The following is a 17,312-nucleotide window of genomic DNA, read 5'->3' as shown; positions in this document are numbered from 1 at the left end:
CAGCCCGGGTCGGAAGGGACCCGTCAGCCACCGAGCCCAGCCCCCGGCAGGGCCCGTGCGGAGGGCGGCCGCCGGCCCACACCACCCGCGCTGTCCAAACGCTTCCCGAACTCTGCCAGCCTTGCAGCTGAGACCCCTGCCCTCGGGAGACTGTTCCAGTGCCCAGCCGCTCTCTTGGAGAAGTCTTTTCCTAAATCCCGAGAGTCTCGGACCTCAGTTCAACCTAAACGTCCCCTGACACAGGTTCAGGCCGTTCCCTCAGGTCCTGTTGTTGCTTTCTGCAGAGATCAATGCCTAACCCTCCATTTCCCCTCAGGAGGAAATTGTAGATGAAGGTCCCCATGCAGGAGACCCCAGATGGGTCAGGGAGAAGGATGGAAGAATGAGACTACACAGCTCTCCTTGGCTCTCACCATTTTATTTGCAGACATAATTTTCACAGCTGCCCGGAGCCCCGTGCCACCCTCGGACAGCAAATCACGCACACCTCCCTCCACTCCCGATTAATTAATTATGCAATTTAGCAACGGAGCGACCCCATCCTGGCAGCCTCATGCGGTTGGTCGTGCCATACCCAGGGTGCCAGGTGAACGAGCACAGCCAACTTGCCTGCTTTAGAGGGTTTTTTGAAAAGAAAAAGGCTCTGCTTCCCAGCAGAGACTTGATGAAAGCATTGACAGCCAGATATGTAGATACCCAGGAAAGTGTAGCACCACGCAGCATGCAGAGCTCCCAGGTTGCTTTCCACAACTGGGTCCATCCCCTTTTTTTTTTCCCCAAATGAGGGGCTGAGGTACAAAGAAGTTAATAAAAAATAAACAATCTTGCTCCAAACCACGTGGTGCACTGAGTCAGGGTTCAGAGGAGAGCCAGGATCCCCAGCCCTGCGCCCCACACGCTGGCACTGCTGCTTCCTGAAGGGAAAGGGGACATGCACACCAAGACTAGGACTGTGCCTTGGCAGAAAAAACCAGACTGAAGAGTTGAGGGAAAACCAGAGAGAGATGGGATAGAGGAATGGCCGTGGGAACAGAGCTGGAACGAGCCCTGGTCTCTGGGCTCCCCAAAACAGTGCCATCCCTTGGGATCTGTGTTAGCCCCATGGACCAGAGGTGCAGGTGCTCCCAACACTCACAACTCTTCACAGTGGCTGCAGCTTTTGGTCACTATTTTCTAGGCAGCAAAAAAAGAGACACAATTGAAGTTTTGCTCTGTGCCAGGACTATGGGACACACCATGGGCCTGAGCCAGGGAAGTTTCCCAATGACTCTCCTTTGCCAAGAAACACATGCACAACACTTGCAAAGCCCAAAGTGCAGAAAGATTGTGGAGTGCAGGATGAAAACTGCTCAGCTGAGCACTCTGTCCCCTGTCATACTCAGCCCAGGGACACAGGGACCAGAAATAACCTGCCTGGCATAATTCATCTAGGAAAGCCGAGTGGGGCCCTAAAACAACCTCTTTGGAGGGATGTGGGGCAAAACCCACTCCCCAGCACATAAGATTTCCCAAAGAGCCTTGGTTTGGACTAGGAGACAACCCCCTCCTTGGTTTTAAATCAGCAAACACAGCCCTGTCTGCTCTAGCATCAGTGGCATGATCTGCTTCTAAGGTCGCCAGGCCCTAGACTGGCACTAACTCTGTCATCCCCAGCATGCTCAGAAGAATGGCAGCCAAACAATCAGCTTCAGAGCAGCTGAGGAAGGCTGACAAAGACTGAAACAGGCAATGAAAAGAAGCTAGAGCATCTCTAGCCCTTGGGAAACTCATCTTTGTGAATCAGAAATCTTTGGTGTAGCAGCCAGTCTGCTGTGTCCGAGCAGCCACCATTCTATGGTAGCTCTGCAGTGACAAGGTGTAGTTGCAGCCCTTCTACTGCAAGCTTTGTTTAGTCTCTGGTGAGATAAGTGTGTCCTCTGATGATGCTACAGCTCTGCTGTTCCATCTGCTCTCCCAGCCTCCTGGGACCATGAGCCCACACACGGCAGAGGGGTGGTATGCAGGGGTGAGGAGAGGATTCCCAAGCCCCATGTGAGTGCTCCAACCATTAACAGTGAGCATGGGAAGGCTCAGCTGCACTGGAGTGACCAGTGAGAAGAGAAACAAGTCCCAGAGATGGATGCCAAGGGGCCTGGGTGGCAGCTGTGGGGACATCAGTGGCCAGTCCTACACTATCAGTGGCCACAGGGACTTCTGCCAGCACAAATACAGGCAGGCAGAAAGCTCCTGACCAGGTTATGAAGTTACAAAACCAATTTAAGCTCCAGCCTTGAGGTTTAGCAATGTGTTATCCAGATTAACCTCACATTAAATGAAAATTTACTGGGTAACTGCTACCTCCATCCCCTTCCTTCTCCCCATATAGACACACCCCTCGTTCCTTCAGAAGCATATGACCACCAGGCAGTCAGCTTTCAGCAAACAACCTATTTTCAAGGGTGTGACTACCTAAGCCCATTGTGACTACCTAAGCCCATTTTAATTGTGGGCTGATGCATTCCTGTAGCTTTCAGCTTCCCTCACTGTTTGCCACTACCCCTTCCTTGTACTAGCACTGCTGTCATGCATCCAAGCAGTGAGGCAGGCCAGGGTGTGAAGCCACTCACAAACCAGTCCCTGGTTGTGACAGGTGAAACTGAGCAGGACCACAGAGCAGAGGACATGAGAGGCTGAGGTAGCAGAGCAGAGACAGCAGATCAGGAGCAGGCCAGGCAATGGAAATCTCATATATGAACAGTTTAACCCTTCCTGGAATTGCATCTGAACAACTGAGCAGGCATTTTGCAGGGGTAAAATACAAAATTCCACCTGCCCTCAAGAGCCACAGCAACTGGGCACTTGGGAAAAATGTCAAGGAATTAAATCATGAGAGAGATTTTCCCTGGGACTCCGCAGGGCAGAGAAGAACAACCTGGAGTTATGCTAACAGTCTGCAGTAAGGAACTCAAACAGGGGCTAGTCATGGTGCATGAGTTAAAAATTAATGGGATCAGGCAAATATCATTGCAGAAATCCCAGGCAAGCAGTCCTTGTCTCTTTCCAGAGAGGAAAGAGACAAAAGGTTTCATAGCACCAAGAAATGCCACACAGTGGTTCAGGGCAGTAAGGAATCCCAGCTCCAATGGAAACTGCAGGAGGAACTGAGCTGGGATATGGCCAGGCACCATGGTCACCACCCTCTACCTGTGCCCATAAAGAAAGGAATACCATGTCTCCTGACTGTGAGCAGTCAAGGGCATGTTTGGCATTGCTTACTTGTGACATGAGGTCTCACAGAGAATGCCAAGGCCAAGAGGGAGACAAGCCCCAAACATGGGATCATGGATGCACTTGACTGCATCTGGTCCATAGCACCCAGCACACACACAGACACCAGTAAGCTGAACCACTTCCCAAAAGAATTGGTGCCTGCTCCAGGCTTTCAAGTAGCTGTTCTCAAGCTCTGGAGCTCACACCAAGGCTACTCAGCAGCTGGCAGAGCTATTCCAGGTTCCCCTTTCCTGATGGCCAGCTCCAGCATGGGTGTCAGTCCATATTCTGTCACTACATCCTGCTGCACCTAAACTGTTAACAGTCAACAGCCAGCATCCAGCAGCACACACCCAGGAAGAGACCAAGAGCCATGGCTGCTACCACCCAACCCACAGGGACCCAGACAGGTTGAGAACAGAAGTGGAGAATTTCTTGGTCATGCACACAGTTGGCCCTGCTACCACTAGCTGAAGCTAAGCCTGCTGTACAAGGCAGCCCACAGTGCTCCCCACTGCACTTCACTGAGTGGAACCAGGAAAGTGAGACAGAGTGTAGGGCAAGAGAGGCCTTACCATAGAGCAACTGACTGACTTTACAGAGGAGTAGCTGCCACCGAGGCTCCAGGAGCCATCTGCATGGAAACGTGCAGTGTGATTCCAGTGTAAAAACCAAGCATGTGAAAACAAAGTGGTGGCTGTGGGACATTCCCTCCCCTTCCAACCTCCTCTCCCCTCCTCAGCCGGCCCCATCCCATGAGTCTTTGCACAGTCACAGTGACACCTTGCTGGCCACTGAAGCCTACCAGCTGGTCATTGTGGCAGGTGTCAGGAAAGTACCAGCAAGACCCCTGCTGGTGTTTCTCCAAAGGAGCACTTCAGGACTCTTGCTTCTTGGGTTCCTGCAGCAGAGTCCTGCTGCCAGAAAAGGCCCAGCGAGAGCTCTGATCTCCCCTGCTGAGAAACACCATCCCTGTGAGCCAGGAACAGGTGGCTCCAGTCCTTTTTGTTCAGCACAACAGCAGGGAGCTGGGCATAATCCCTGACTGCTGTCGGCAGGCACTGGTTTGCTGCGGGCTCGTGTATCCCTCCCAGCTGGTGGGAGGCCAGGAGACAGCCACAGCCTGGGCCAACGAGCAGGTCAGGCTCCTCACATCTCCAAGGCTACCTCAGCCGAAGCTGGCTGAACCAGGTGCTGACAGCACAGTCCACACGCATCACCAGCGAGATCCCCAGCAAGAGGCAGATGCTGCTCACCACAAAGCCCAGCGACTCAAAGAGGAACCTGCAGGCACAAGAGATGCAGTTAAGGATACAACAGCCAGCATGACTACAGAGACAGGTTGCTACCCTCCAGCTGACTGATTTTCCTGACAATGAGGCTTGTAGCATCCCACATCCTAAAACCTGAATTACATTCACTCCCCAGCAGTTGCTGCCTGAAACCCGTAAGCCAAGCACTCATCTGATTTAGAGGCCACTCAGGACCCATTGACTCAGGGGGGATTGTGAATCCCTCAGAGGCTGAGGCCACCCTTCACATCGACTAATTCAAAGGCTTTCTGGTTCAGCATTTCTGGGTTTATCACTTCTGGCCTGGTATCCTTACCTTTGGCTCTGACTACAACATTCTCAGCTTCCAGGTGGGTTCTGTGTCTTTGGAAATTAAGACACACATTTCTTAATGTGAGGAGGAACTTCTCAGGCTGTAGCTCAAGTCTAGCTTCTGAATTTCAACCAGGATTTAGTTAGGGACATTCCTACAACCAGTACTAGGCAATGAGTCAGAAGATCAATCACAGAGTCTCTTCCAAAATTACTGTCTGTGAACTCTAGTCAAGGTGTCAGGGACATGAGTCTTAACCTAGCATCAGAGCAACTTCTGGGACTTACTTTGGGGCAAAGACCTTCCAAACCATGAGGTGTCTCCTGAGGATCATCGCTGCACAAACACAGGCCAGAAGCTGCAGGGAAGATCAGGAAAAACAAGTTACAGGTGACTCTGGAGAGACCTCCTGGGCACTAGGTTCACATCTGAAGGTGGTACTAAACTGCACATGCCTGAGAGGCTGGCACAGAGCACATCAGAAATGAGCATCCTAAAGAGGACTTTCTTCCATGATGTCCTCAATTCAGGAAACATAGGCAGCTTAGGGTATATGAAGACTCTTGTGGGGCCAGGCTGGGGCAGCACCGGGGAGGGCTCACACCAGGGCTAACCTGACCTACTGTTTGACTGAGAGGGGTGCTGCTGCTCACTGCTGCAGGGCTTGCCCCTTCCCTTGCACTGTCTCTAGTCTGACAACACAGGAGAATGATTTGAAGAGATAAATCCCAGAAAACTATTCACTTCTTTCACAGGATTAAAATTTCTGGTGTTCAGCTTCCTATATCATCACAGCACATATGAAAACCAGAGATGGTCTGAGATAGGAATGCTAAGGAAGACTGGGAGTAGGATTACAACCCTGCAGCTCCTGAGCAGACATTCCCATCTGGGCATATGGGTATGAAAAACATCCTAATCCATATGGCAGCTTCCATGCTGGAGCCATTCCCAAAGCACAGAGCAAATAGCATGGCTGAGAAGGGACCTGCTCTTCCACCTGCAACCAGACACTCCATCCCTGGGCCTGTCTGTGTCCTGGCTTACCCCTTTTATCAGAGTGCCCCACAGTTACCACAGCATACCAATTTCCTCCTAGACAACACACACACAGCCACCCTGCTACTGCCTGTACCTGTGCCCCAAGGACAAAGAGGTATTTCAATCCCAGTCGCAACAGAGCAGTAGAGAACTCCTCTGGAGAGTCCCGCAGCCTCATTTCCATCATGTGCTCCTCCACCTCTTGCAGCTCCTCCTGGGACTCCTTCTTGGGCTTCTTCCTCTGTGAGTTGGACATCTCACACACAAAGGGCCACAGCAGGAGCAGTGGACAGCCAACTACCTCAAGGACAAAGGCACATGCAGTTATCAGAGCCCAGGAGGCGAGGAGCAGTCTAGGCTCTGCCATCCTGCCCTGGATGCAGGAAGCACATACCCCAGCTCCAGGCCAGCCTGCTATGGCCCCACAAGGGGAACAGCGAGGCCACTGTAGCTCAGCTGGTGCTGGAGCCTTTATTGCCCCGCACTCAACCTGCAGAGCCCCAAGCAAGGCACTGCCATGAGCTGTGTCCACTCAGGCTCCACAGCCCAGGAAGAAATTGATTTACCTGCAAAAAGGATATGGGAAGCAAAGGTGTTGGCTCCCACCAGGACAGCAGGCAGGAGGTTCATGCTGTGGTCAAGGTGGAAGCCAACAAAGGCTGCATTCCAGTGGATAGCTGGGAAGATAGGCTGGTGGCCTGTGGAATAGAAGAACTGTGAAGCAGCAAGGAGCCAGGAGATGACTGCATACCACGGCACTGAAAAGAGCTCTGAGAAAATAAAAGACAAAAACAGAGGCAGAGGGTGGGGATATTAGCATCAAGGAACAAGATAGATCCATGGTTAAAAAAGCCTAAGAATTTTTTTCCCAGGTTCCCTTTCCACGTTAGCTCTTTTTAGAGACCAGAAACCATCCAGATACAGCAAGGGGCCAGCATTCCCTCTGCTGGTGCCAGTAGCCTTGCTACTGCACTCTGTCAGAACCAGTGGGGTTAGGAGACTGTTCACACCCTGGGAAGAAGAAAGCTCCTTCCCCTGACCCAAGACACTCCTCCCACCACGATGTTCACGTCCCTGCTGCATGCATCTTTCTTCTACCTGAGGATTTAAGCAGCTCTAAAAAAGCTAAGAGTATCCTGAGGATTAGTACACCACTATTTCCCAAGACTAGAAACTAGATCCTGCTTCTTCTCAATGGAACTAAGGCAAGGTCACTGCAGGTTAGGCCCAGGTCACACATGCAGTGGTTGCTCTACGGAGCCCAGACTCACCAGCATCTCTGGCAAGGCCTCTGGCACACGTCTGGATGTGCAGCAGCACAAAGGCCTCCACAAAGAGGAGCAGAAAGGCAAAGCTCAGCCGCTCGCTGTGCAGAAGCATCAAGAGGAAGCCCAGGAGGGTGAGGGCTATGACCAGGGCTGCTGAGTACACACTGCCCAGCCCGTATGCTGCAACAGTGGCCCTGCAGCTGCCCCGCTCCAGCCGGCTCTTCTGGGACTCCTGCATCCTCTTGTAGATCTGAGGGATGACGTGGAGGAAGTCAACTTCAGAGCCAGGAACTCCCAGGTAGGGAGTGACAATGGATCCTGCCAGCTCCCGTGTGTCCTTTGCAAACACCGTCATGGGATTGCACAACAGGAGTAGTAGTCCCATGGATGCTAGTCCATAGACAGCCCTGGGAAAGACAACAACTGCAACCTGCACCAGCTCCTGCAGCCTGCCAAGAGAGTCATCAACACTGGAGGCAACAGCCCAGTAGCAGGCAATGCAGAGGACCACCAGTGGGAAACCCCAGCGCACAAAGAGCACAAGGGGGTCCGAGCTGTTCAGGTTGCCATAGTGCCTTAGCCAGCTCTGCACTGCATACACCAGCCCAGCCAGCAAGGCCACGCACAGGAGGTAGAAGAAGTTCTTGGCCCGTGTGTTTCTCAGGCTGGCAAGTGGGGAGAGGAAAACAGAGGGTCGGCACTGAGGGATTTCTTCGCGGCACTGGTGGAAGAAACTGGAGAGGCGCACGCAGACCAGGAGCATGGCCACGAGGCACAGCAGATACCAGATCTCTCTCCGGTAAGAAGAAACACCAAGGAGCTGCTGCTTGGGACCTTCTGGGACAGTCAGGTGACCATCCCAGTGGAGCTTCCCTACTAGCAACATCACCAGAGAGGCCAGCAGGAACGGAGCCACCCGTGCCTCAGCCACAACAAAGCTGTCGGAGAACATAGCTCCACAGCGGAAGAACAGAATGCCCATGGGGAAGGCCAGCCCCAGCCAAGCTCGCAGCCTCTGCCTGAGGCCACCACTGGCCAAGGGGGGCTGACTGCCTGTCAAACGGGCTCTCTTGAGATGCTGGCCCCACCAGTGCCAGAAAAAACCCAGCTGAGAAGCAGCGGCTGCCCATGATGACACCAGGAGCAGATCCAGCCCCTCTTGGGTGAAAACATGGACTAGCCACAGCAGAGCAGCCCCCACAGGGCCCCAGAAGAGCGGGTACAGGAGGCAGCTGCGACAGAGAGATTGTGAGGACGCCGCCAGCTCTGAGGCCATGTAGCAGAGCAAGCAAGAGGAAGCAATAAGGATGCAGCCCCCCACCATACGCAGGGGGTGGAAGCGGGCCCAGGACTGGGTGCACACAGCCCGTGCCTCTCGCAAGTAGCGCTGGAAGCGACCGATGAGGCTTCCCAGCCTCGGCTTGAGCTCTGGAGGCACTGTCGTCCCATGCACCTGGGTCAGGAGCTGCGTGTGCTCCTCCACAGCACTAGAGAAGAGCTCCTGCAGGTGCTGGAGCTGCTCTGCTGGCAGGTCCTGAGCCACCAGCGAGTAGGACTGCAGGAAACGATACACCTACAGGAGAGAAGACATGGGATCAGACAGCAGCACTGGGAAAACAGGGAATGGGATTAACTGCTTCATGCTGCCCCTTCATAATAGAAACAACCCCAATTTACCAAACCCTCCTAGGGCAGACTTCTCCCCAGCTGTATAATCCAGGCATGTCACCATCAGGAAACTCAATCTCTCTGACAAACTGACATCCCATCTCTCTGACAAACTGACATCCCTCTCAAGTGATGCATCCACAGCAACAGACATAGTGACTCCTGCAGCAATACCTCTGGTAATGCTGAGCATCACTAAGGGTTTTTATGGAATCTTTGGCAGCAATAAGGCAAATGTCCTCCAGAAGGTCAAGTCATTACTATTAATGACTTGTTAATTTGCACCCCATGTTGAGTTTTACAGTTTTGTCTGAGAAAAAACATCACATTAAAAAACTTACACTGGATGAAACCAAACATCTTCCCTTTCTTCAGTAACAGCACATTAATACACTGCACCATAGTTTAAGAAAAATTCATTCTTTTTGCTTTCTACTTCAACAGAGACACAAACAGAGGCAGCTACAATCCCAAAGTCATAAAAGAAGTGTTACAGAGGCATTAGCAAGGCAGAGAACCTGCACACACATCCATCTGCTTAGATCTCTCCAGTCCTGAATTGCACCCGTAACTTCACACAGCTTCCATTTGCCTCAGAGCACAGTCAGAATCAGTCTGCCTCTGCCCATGGATGGCAGACACAGGCACTGGCTTTCTCAAAGGCCTCCCTGGAATGCCACGGCTTCTTCAACACCACCCTTACCAGATCAGAAATCTCCTCAAAGAATGAGTGCAAATATTTACAGGCACAACTTGATAATGCTAATTCCTAACAAATTATGATTGATATCCTCAGTGATTAATGGACACTAACTTACAGTATGATCTTTATATGTCAGAGCACTCTGCTGCTCTATAATTACAGAGCTGAGTATCTTTGTCTACCCCATCAGCAATCATTCTCTCCAGCTCTTCACTGGCTTGCACCAGTAGTGTTCAACTGGCACTCCAAGGAGCTGGTTGGGCACTGGGGGAGTAATTCCTGTGCTCCCAGCAATCCAGTCTCTCAAAGGCAGCCTGGCCCTTAGCTGAGATACATGCCTTGCAATGCCTGTGGCAAATCTGGTTCTGTAGCATAACCAGAGCCACAACAGATGGCCCTCACATGATCCATAGAGGCTCTCACTTAGGCTGCTCTACTGCATAGGCTTTTTTTATACCTGATATAGAGACTCTCCTTCAAATTTTGTCAAGATGCTACTGAGGTTCGGTATTTTGTTGCACTTTATGTTAATTGCTCCTTCACTATCCTACTTTACCTGTTACATGGTTATTTTTTTTTAATTTGGTCTTTCATTACTGTTTTCCTTTTTCCACTAATCTAGAATAGTATTTTGTTAACACTGTTTCTCCTTCAAAACTGAAGCAGCATCAAAATCTCCACTTTTACTTTCTCCAATCACAACACTTGCCTCTGGTCATCTTCGGACTTGAGGAACCAATGTCCCCTATTATTTAATCCACTTCTGACCATCTGGGTCTAGCCACCCTCCATCTTCCCAGACAGTTATTTTCCATACCACAGCACTAAACACATGGCTCTCATTTCTCTTTAGGGAAAATGGGGCAGTCTTTTACTGGAGTAAACACTGCTAGGATGTAATGCTCCAAAGTAAGTTCCCCATGAAGATAATAGCATGTCACCATCTCACCTACACCAAACAGAACAGGTTTGTGCTTAAAAAGTCATTCCATCTTCCCTCTAGTTCAATGGGAGGCTCACTACAGGCCATACCTGCTTGGCATTGATGTGATAGACTGAGAGCTGCTCCAAGGCTGCAGACACAGCATCACTGTCCCCAGCAAACAGCTCAGCCATCACCTCCCCAATACTACTGTAGGGGATGGGCACTCCCAGCAGCAGGGCCACAGTGGGAACCAGGTTCACTTGAGGAATGGTTTCAGGCTCCTGGAGAAATGGGAGGAATCCGAAATTCAGAGAGAACACAGCAATGCAGCTTTTCACTCGTTTGAGAAGACAGTGGGGAAGACATCCCTGCTCAAAGGTGAATCCAGGCAGAGGCACAGCTCTACTCTCCCCAAGGGTCTTCTGGTGAGAAGCATGCCTGCTGGGAGTTGCAGGTCGATGGGGAAGGCCCTGGCTGTCCAACAGCTCACCTGGCCCTACACAAGCACCCCTCACAGCTGCAGTGACCTGACCAAACACTTCAGCCCTCTGTATTGCTGTGTCAGCCCTTCCGCTGTACTCTTGAGACAAGGTGACAAAGCTACCACTCCTCTCAATCACGGTGAAAAGGCTGGAAAGCAGCACCATGGAAAGAGACCTGGAGGTCCTGGTTGATAGAAAGTTGAATGTGAGTCAGCAGTGCTCTGGCAGCCAGGAGGGCCAACCCTGTTCTGGGGTCATCAGGCACAGCATCAACAGCTGGGCAAGGGAGGGGATTGTCCTGCTTTGCTCTGCACTGGGGCGACCTCACCTTGAGTGCTGGAGGCAGTTTTAGACACCAGAATATAAAAAAGATGTTAAGCTATTAGGAAGCATCCAAATGACAGCCAGGAGGCTGATGAAGGGTCTGGAAGGGAGTGTGAGGAGTGGCTGAAGTTATTTGGTCTGTTCAGCTGGGAGAAGGGGAGACTGAGGGGAGACCTCTGGGTGTCTACAACATTCTACTGAGGGGAAGAAGAGGGTCAGGCACTGATCTCTTCTCCATGGTAACCAGTGATAGGACTTGAGGGAATGGTCTGAAGTTGTGTCAGGATAGATTTAGGACGGATAGTAGGAAAAGTTTCTTCACCCAGGGGATGGCAGCACACTGCAACAGGCTCCCCAGGGAAGTGGTCACAGCACCAAGCCCAACAGAGTTCAGGATGTGTTTGGACAATGTTCTTAGGAACATGGCATGACCCTTAAGAATGGCCTATGTATGGCCAGGAGTTAGACTTGATGATCCTGATGTGTCCCTTCCAAATCAGTTTATTCCATGATTCTATGACAGACTCCTCATCCCTCTCAGTCTAAAAAATCCCAGCCAAACTGTTACTCCCTGTAATCCCAGAGTTGGAGTTTTCAGGCACCAGCTCAGGCAGGGATAGGTAAGAGTCAGCTCCTCACCTCTGGAGGGCCACTGCCAAACAGAGGTGTTCTGCTGTACACAAACAGTGCTGCATTGACTTCCTTCTCGCTGTCGCCACCATGGTCTCCAGTTTCCGTCATGCCGTGGTCCCCAGCCACCATAAGAAGAGTGTCATTCCCCAGGTGATCCACCAAGGACCTGCCACCAAGATAAGGAAGATCAACTCAGGATATTTCCCCAGCAAGCCTGCCTGCACCACAGAGGTGAGGTCTCAGAAGGATATGAGCAAAATTAAATGCTGATGCAGAACTGTAACAAGCCAGGGTCCAGGGTGTTTTAAATTGATGCATTAAAGCCAAACTGAAAATTCACAGCCCTAGGACAGAGTGGACCAATCTTGCTTGGGTTCCCAGCAAACAGTGCCATCAGAGATCGTGACAAAATGCAATTGAGAAGAAAGATTTCTCACAAAAACTAAATTTTAGGCTGCTGCTATTTGGGTCATGTATCATGTTATGTGAGCCATCTCCCACATCAAAGGAAAAAAGCAAGAATTACTCCCTGAAAGATGCAGCAGTATGACACAGTATATGCTGTGCTGTCAAATACAGCAGAGCAAGTTACCAACTCGTTCTAGCAGCAAAACTTAAAGCAGTCCTAAAAATCAAGAGCTTCAGCATTTGGGGCTGAGACACATCTGCATGACTGAAATCTCTGTATCCCATCCTGCCCTCTGCCTTAAATGTGCCAGTCATGGTTCTGTGTGATAAATGCAGCAGCATTCATTCCCTAGCCAGGGTCCTCCATCCACTTCTCAAGCATTACCCAGACCTCAGTGGGACAATGTCCATGTTAAAGATGGAAACAGAGAGGCTCAGTTACTCCAGCTGCACTATCATCTCATGGTTTGGTAGAGATGTAAGACCTGAGGGCAGCCTTACTTATGAAACCAAACCTCTCAACAATCATCTACATAAGCAATACTGCCCATAGCTGGGGTTCCAGCTGCTGCTGGCAAAAGCTGTTTTCCATGTTAACGGGCTCAGTAAGCATTAATTCCCTGTTGCCCTCTGTATCCATCAATTCCTCGGGAAGGTACCACCAGCCTGGCTGAAGGAAGAGACCAGCCAGCAACACCTCAGCACCACACTGATCACCTGAGCATCTCATTCATCTGGGTGAGCTTCTTTGCCATCTCGGGATGGTTGGGTCCATGTTTGTGCCCACAGTGGTCCACGCCAAGGAAGTGAGCAATCAGCACATCCCATTCACCACTGTCCACTGCAGAACAAAAGCAAACTTATCACACACCAGCCTGGAATTCTAAGCCTGGATCCTCCTGCCAAAATTTCCTGGTTGCCTCTGGATATTGCTATTTCTTACCCTCCTGCCACTGTCACTCTTGAGGAAATTGATGCAGGTTTTAAATCAGGCACACTCTTGGCCAGAGGTTCCTCAGTGCAATGGCACAGGGACGTCAAAGCCTGGAAAACATCCCAGGATCCCTGTTTTTTTCTCCCCATCCCTCAGGAGGGGAACAATACAAGGTCACCCAAGTCATCTTGAACTTACCTCAAACTGCCACAGACTGAGCTAAAAAAAAGGTATGCTCAGAAAAAGAAGAGCCCCAAACTCCCATCCTTCCCTGGAGATATTGTAGGTTGGACTCAGTGTGCTCCTCTGCATCCCAGGACATGACCATGACACAACAACGCAGTCCCTAGCTCGGAAGTTACCCTGGCCTCTCCCCTCTGCTTCAGGGTCTTGACACATGAAAACCAACATATTTGAAGTTAAAGGATGACCTACAACTCTCACACAAGGCACACAGACTTGCCTCTGAAAGGCCGCTGCACTCCTGATTTGCTTACATTTAGACACAGAAAAATGAAAGAGCATTCCACTTGGTCCCAGGACCACAGGGAGGTGGGAATCACCTATTTCATGTTTCATCTTCTTCCCATGACTAAGAAGCACCAATACTTTGCTGAGGGCACTGCTGTGTCTCAGCCTCCTAACTTGTGTTTTCCCCAGAGCATTGTGTGCCTGCCTAGGAAGCCATGTGTCAAAGTTAAGGTGCTCCTCTGTCTCCATCCTGCCAGTGTATTTTGTAAGACAGCTGTAGAAGTCTAAACTCATCCCAGAAAAGCTGAATTCTGTCCCAGACAGAGAAAAGATATCTACAAAAATGGTCTGTGGGCTCCAAGAGCTGGCTTATCTGTGGAAATCCAGCTAGAGCACTGTAATCCTTGGGCAGCAGTGTGTAACAGCCCAGTGCTCCTTTGTAACAGAAAAAAATCCTCCAGCCCTACCTCAAATTTGCAGTAGGAATACCACAAGGCCCTGGTGAGAGATCTACTTACCAGTTGGATAGAGATGCTGCAGGATCCCATCATCCACAGTGTGAAGATCCTTTACGTTAAAAGAAGGGAAGAAATAGGAACGGAAGAACTTCTTTGGGAAGAGTCCTTCCCATGTATCATCACCCATGAAGACCACTCTCCTTCCTGAGCCAGAGAGAAAGGAACGAATGAGAGATGGAGCCCTCCTGAGTCATGCTGCTACCACAACAATCCAAAGAGCCTGAGCAGGCCCACATCAGGATTTGGAGCAATGGTTCTTCTCTAACCCACACCCAAAACTAAAATTTTCACTAAAAAAAAGACCATCTGTCTGCAAAATACTTTGAATACAGGGAGGGACCAGTCTACGAGTATCTGTAAGCTGTGTCATACCCCTACAACAAAGTCACTGCATAACCTCAGGACTTATTGCTGATCTGACACATCACCCCTGCAGAAAGGCTCTTGGGCCACCACAACACAGGTGGGTGCACAGGGTGCAGCATTAAGCAGACAAAGCCTCACCTGAGGCCCGTGACCCCACTGCAAAATGCAAGGCAGCAGGTGATGGAGGAGAAGATGTGAGTCCTGAGTTCTGGCGTTTAAAAACAATTTTCAGACATGGAAAAGAGAAGGCAAAAGCACTGATGCTTCCCTCTGCCCTTGCTCTCCTTGCCCTGCCTGCCATCAGCCAGCTGTATTTCCACAGAGCGTTTTCAGCCTGGAAGCAAGGAACATTTTCTCTGAGACTGCTACTCTGGCACAGGATCTCTGGTGATCACCATCTTCATTTTACTTCAGGTGATTCACTACATTTGCCCACCTTGCTCACTCAAAGTCATGTTGCCTTAGCCCATTGTGAGCCTTGGGAGGAAGTCTCTCTGGGTAACAAACCACTGTGGCCTGCCCTCTTCCCTCTACACCATTATCCCACTGTAACAAGCCCTTTACAGCAGAACTAAGCACCCCCTAGCAGCATCAAACCACAATGAAAATGCGATGAGGTTGCTGTCTCATGCCTGCAGGCAGCTGTCCAGGCAGGCTGGCTGCCTGAGGGACACCCCCACAGCACACCTGGCACCACCTGGCACACCTGGCTCCTCCCCTGTCACGTGCCTCACACAACACAACCTTGGCAATCCTACAGGGATTCCTGGGGGTGACCTTGGGACAAACACCACCAGTGTTGCCACTTTTGCCTGCTTTCTCATCATCCTTGAAGATGATGAAGTCATTGTTACAGCACTTCTCATCTCATTCCCAACCCATGTCCTGCCTGCATGACAACCCTGCCTTAAGCAATTGTCACAAAGCAGGATAAAGAATCAGCTCACAGGGTGGATCTGTTGTAAGGGGTGCACTTCCCAGGGAGAAAGTAATCAAGATTTGGAATACAGGTTAAACTGAGAAGAGTTTGCATGTGCCCTGCTCCACTGGGCTGCTGCCCTGCCCACAGAGAATCACAGAATGTTAAGAGACTGGAAGGGACCTTAAAGATCATCCACTTCCAAGCCCCATCCCATGGGTAGGATGGGATCACTAGATCCCACTAGATCAGGTTGTCCGAGGCTTTATTCAGCATGGCCTTGAACGCTGCCAGGGATGAGGCATCTACAACCTTCCTGGGGATCCTGTTTCAGTGTCTCACCACCCTCATAGTAAAGAATTTCTTCTTCATGTCTAACTTAAACTTCTCCATCAATTTTTACCCATTCCTCTTCATTCTATTGCTACAGTTCCTGACAAAGATTTAATTTCCAGCTTCTCTGTAGGTCCCCTTCAGGTACTGGAAGGCTGCTATGAGGTTGCTGTACAACCTTCTCTTCTCCAGGCTGAACAGCCCCAGACACAGAATCATCAAGGTTGAAAGAGACCTTAAAAACCATCCATCCAATCATCCACCCACCACTATAAACCCCAAACCACACCATGCAGCACAAGATCTGAGAGTCTCTTAAGCACTTCCAGGGATGGTGACTCCACCATTTCCCTGGGCAACCTATTCGTATAGCTGTGAAAAAATGGTTTTTTATATCCACTCTGAAACTCCCTCGCCTGAGCTAAAGGCCAGGAACTCACCATTCTGCACCAGCTGTGCCAGCAGGTTGTCCTCCTGGATGGCGTAGGAGGCAAAGTTGCTGCCCACGTCGATGAAGGTGGGCAGCGAGCCGGTGGTGAGGCCCTTGATGCGCTGCATGGTGGCCGTGGGGGGGTCGGCTCGGAAGCGGTAGAGCCGGGCATGGCGGGGCTGGGAGGTGGCCAGCTGGTGCAGGACACCCAGCTTGTTCTCGTAGGGCAGTGGGCTGGTCTTGGCGGGGTCAAAGTGGGCAAACTCAAAATGGAGAGCGTCAATGATGATGAGCACGGCCTTGGAAAAGCGTTGGGGAACCCAGCAGGAGCCTGGTGGGAGGCTCTGCCTCTCCCAGAGTGGAGGCACGACCGGGTCTGAGCAGGAACTGCTGCTGGCAAGCTCGATCCGGGTGAGCAGGAAGCCGCTCATGAAGAGCCCGATACCGGCAAAAAAGAGAAGGCAAACCCAGGCCAGGAAAAGCACCACTGGCCACCGCTGCATCCTAGAGGGAAGGACAGGCAGGTTCAGCCCCAGCGGCTCTACCTGGGCAGACACCACTCCCTCCGTACCGACACCCATCCCTGGCCCAGCACCTCCCACACCCACCCAGCCCGCCTTGACTTCCCTTGGTCCCACTCCGTGTCCGGCAACTGCCCCACGCACTTCCTTGTATCCCCTCCCGGACGGAGCTGAATCCTGCTCCCTCCCGACTGCCCAGCGCTGCCCGGCACCCCCAGCCCCCTCCCGACACCCGCATTCCCATTCACACACGCCCAGCCCCCACCCACGCCGCTGTGTCCCCCACGCCCCAGCCCCTCACAGCGCCTTTCTGATCCCCGGCCCACCTGACCCCGGCCCACCTGCGGCGCCCGGCGCTCCCGGAAGCGCCGCGCGTGGCGCCGACCGCGCTGGAGCGGCACGGCGGGGAGCGGCCTGCGGCGGCAGCGCCTCCTGGCGCCCAGGAGGTCTCAGCGCGCCTCCCGCCACGCCAGGTGCGCTCGCAACGGCGAAAGTGTGGTTTTAATTAATCAAA

At 51.5% G+C, this 17,312-nt stretch overlaps 1 protein-coding gene across 2 annotated transcripts; it reads right to left on the bottom strand.

The window, feature by feature from the left end:
* Positions 1 to 399: 399 nt before the first annotated feature.
* On the bottom strand, positions 400 to 17,188 carry PIGO (phosphatidylinositol glycan anchor biosynthesis class O). 2 transcript variants are annotated; one of them, XM_077790289.1, is made up of 12 exons: positions 17,140 to 17,188; positions 16,288 to 16,781; positions 14,230 to 14,373; positions 13,024 to 13,147; positions 11,905 to 12,064; positions 10,567 to 10,740; positions 7,167 to 8,736; positions 6,462 to 6,665; positions 5,990 to 6,192; positions 5,142 to 5,212; positions 4,417 to 4,533; positions 400 to 4,205 (listed from the first exon to the last, which is right to left on the bottom strand). In XM_077790289.1, exons 2-12 carry the CDS (start codon positions 16,778 to 16,780, stop codon positions 4,127 to 4,129), a joined length of 3,339 nt encoding a protein of 1,112 aa, XP_077646415.1. In that variant the 5' UTR covers position 16,781; positions 17,140 to 17,188; the 3' UTR covers positions 400 to 4,126. The 2 variants fall into 2 exon arrangements, with proteins under 2 accessions (XP_077646415.1, XP_021410249.1); XM_021554574.3 differs by lacking the exon at positions 400 to 4,205 and having other exon boundaries at positions 4,219 to 4,533.
* Between the last annotated feature and the right edge of the window lie 124 nt (positions 17,189 to 17,312).

The sequence above is a fragment of the Lonchura striata genome, chromosome Z, assembly GCF_046129695.1.
Source record: "Lonchura striata isolate bLonStr1 chromosome Z, bLonStr1.mat, whole genome shotgun sequence".
NCBI classification, from domain to species: Eukaryota; Metazoa; Chordata; class Aves; order Passeriformes; family Estrildidae; genus Lonchura; species Lonchura striata.
This window is presented reverse-complemented; position numbering and strand designations above follow the sequence as displayed.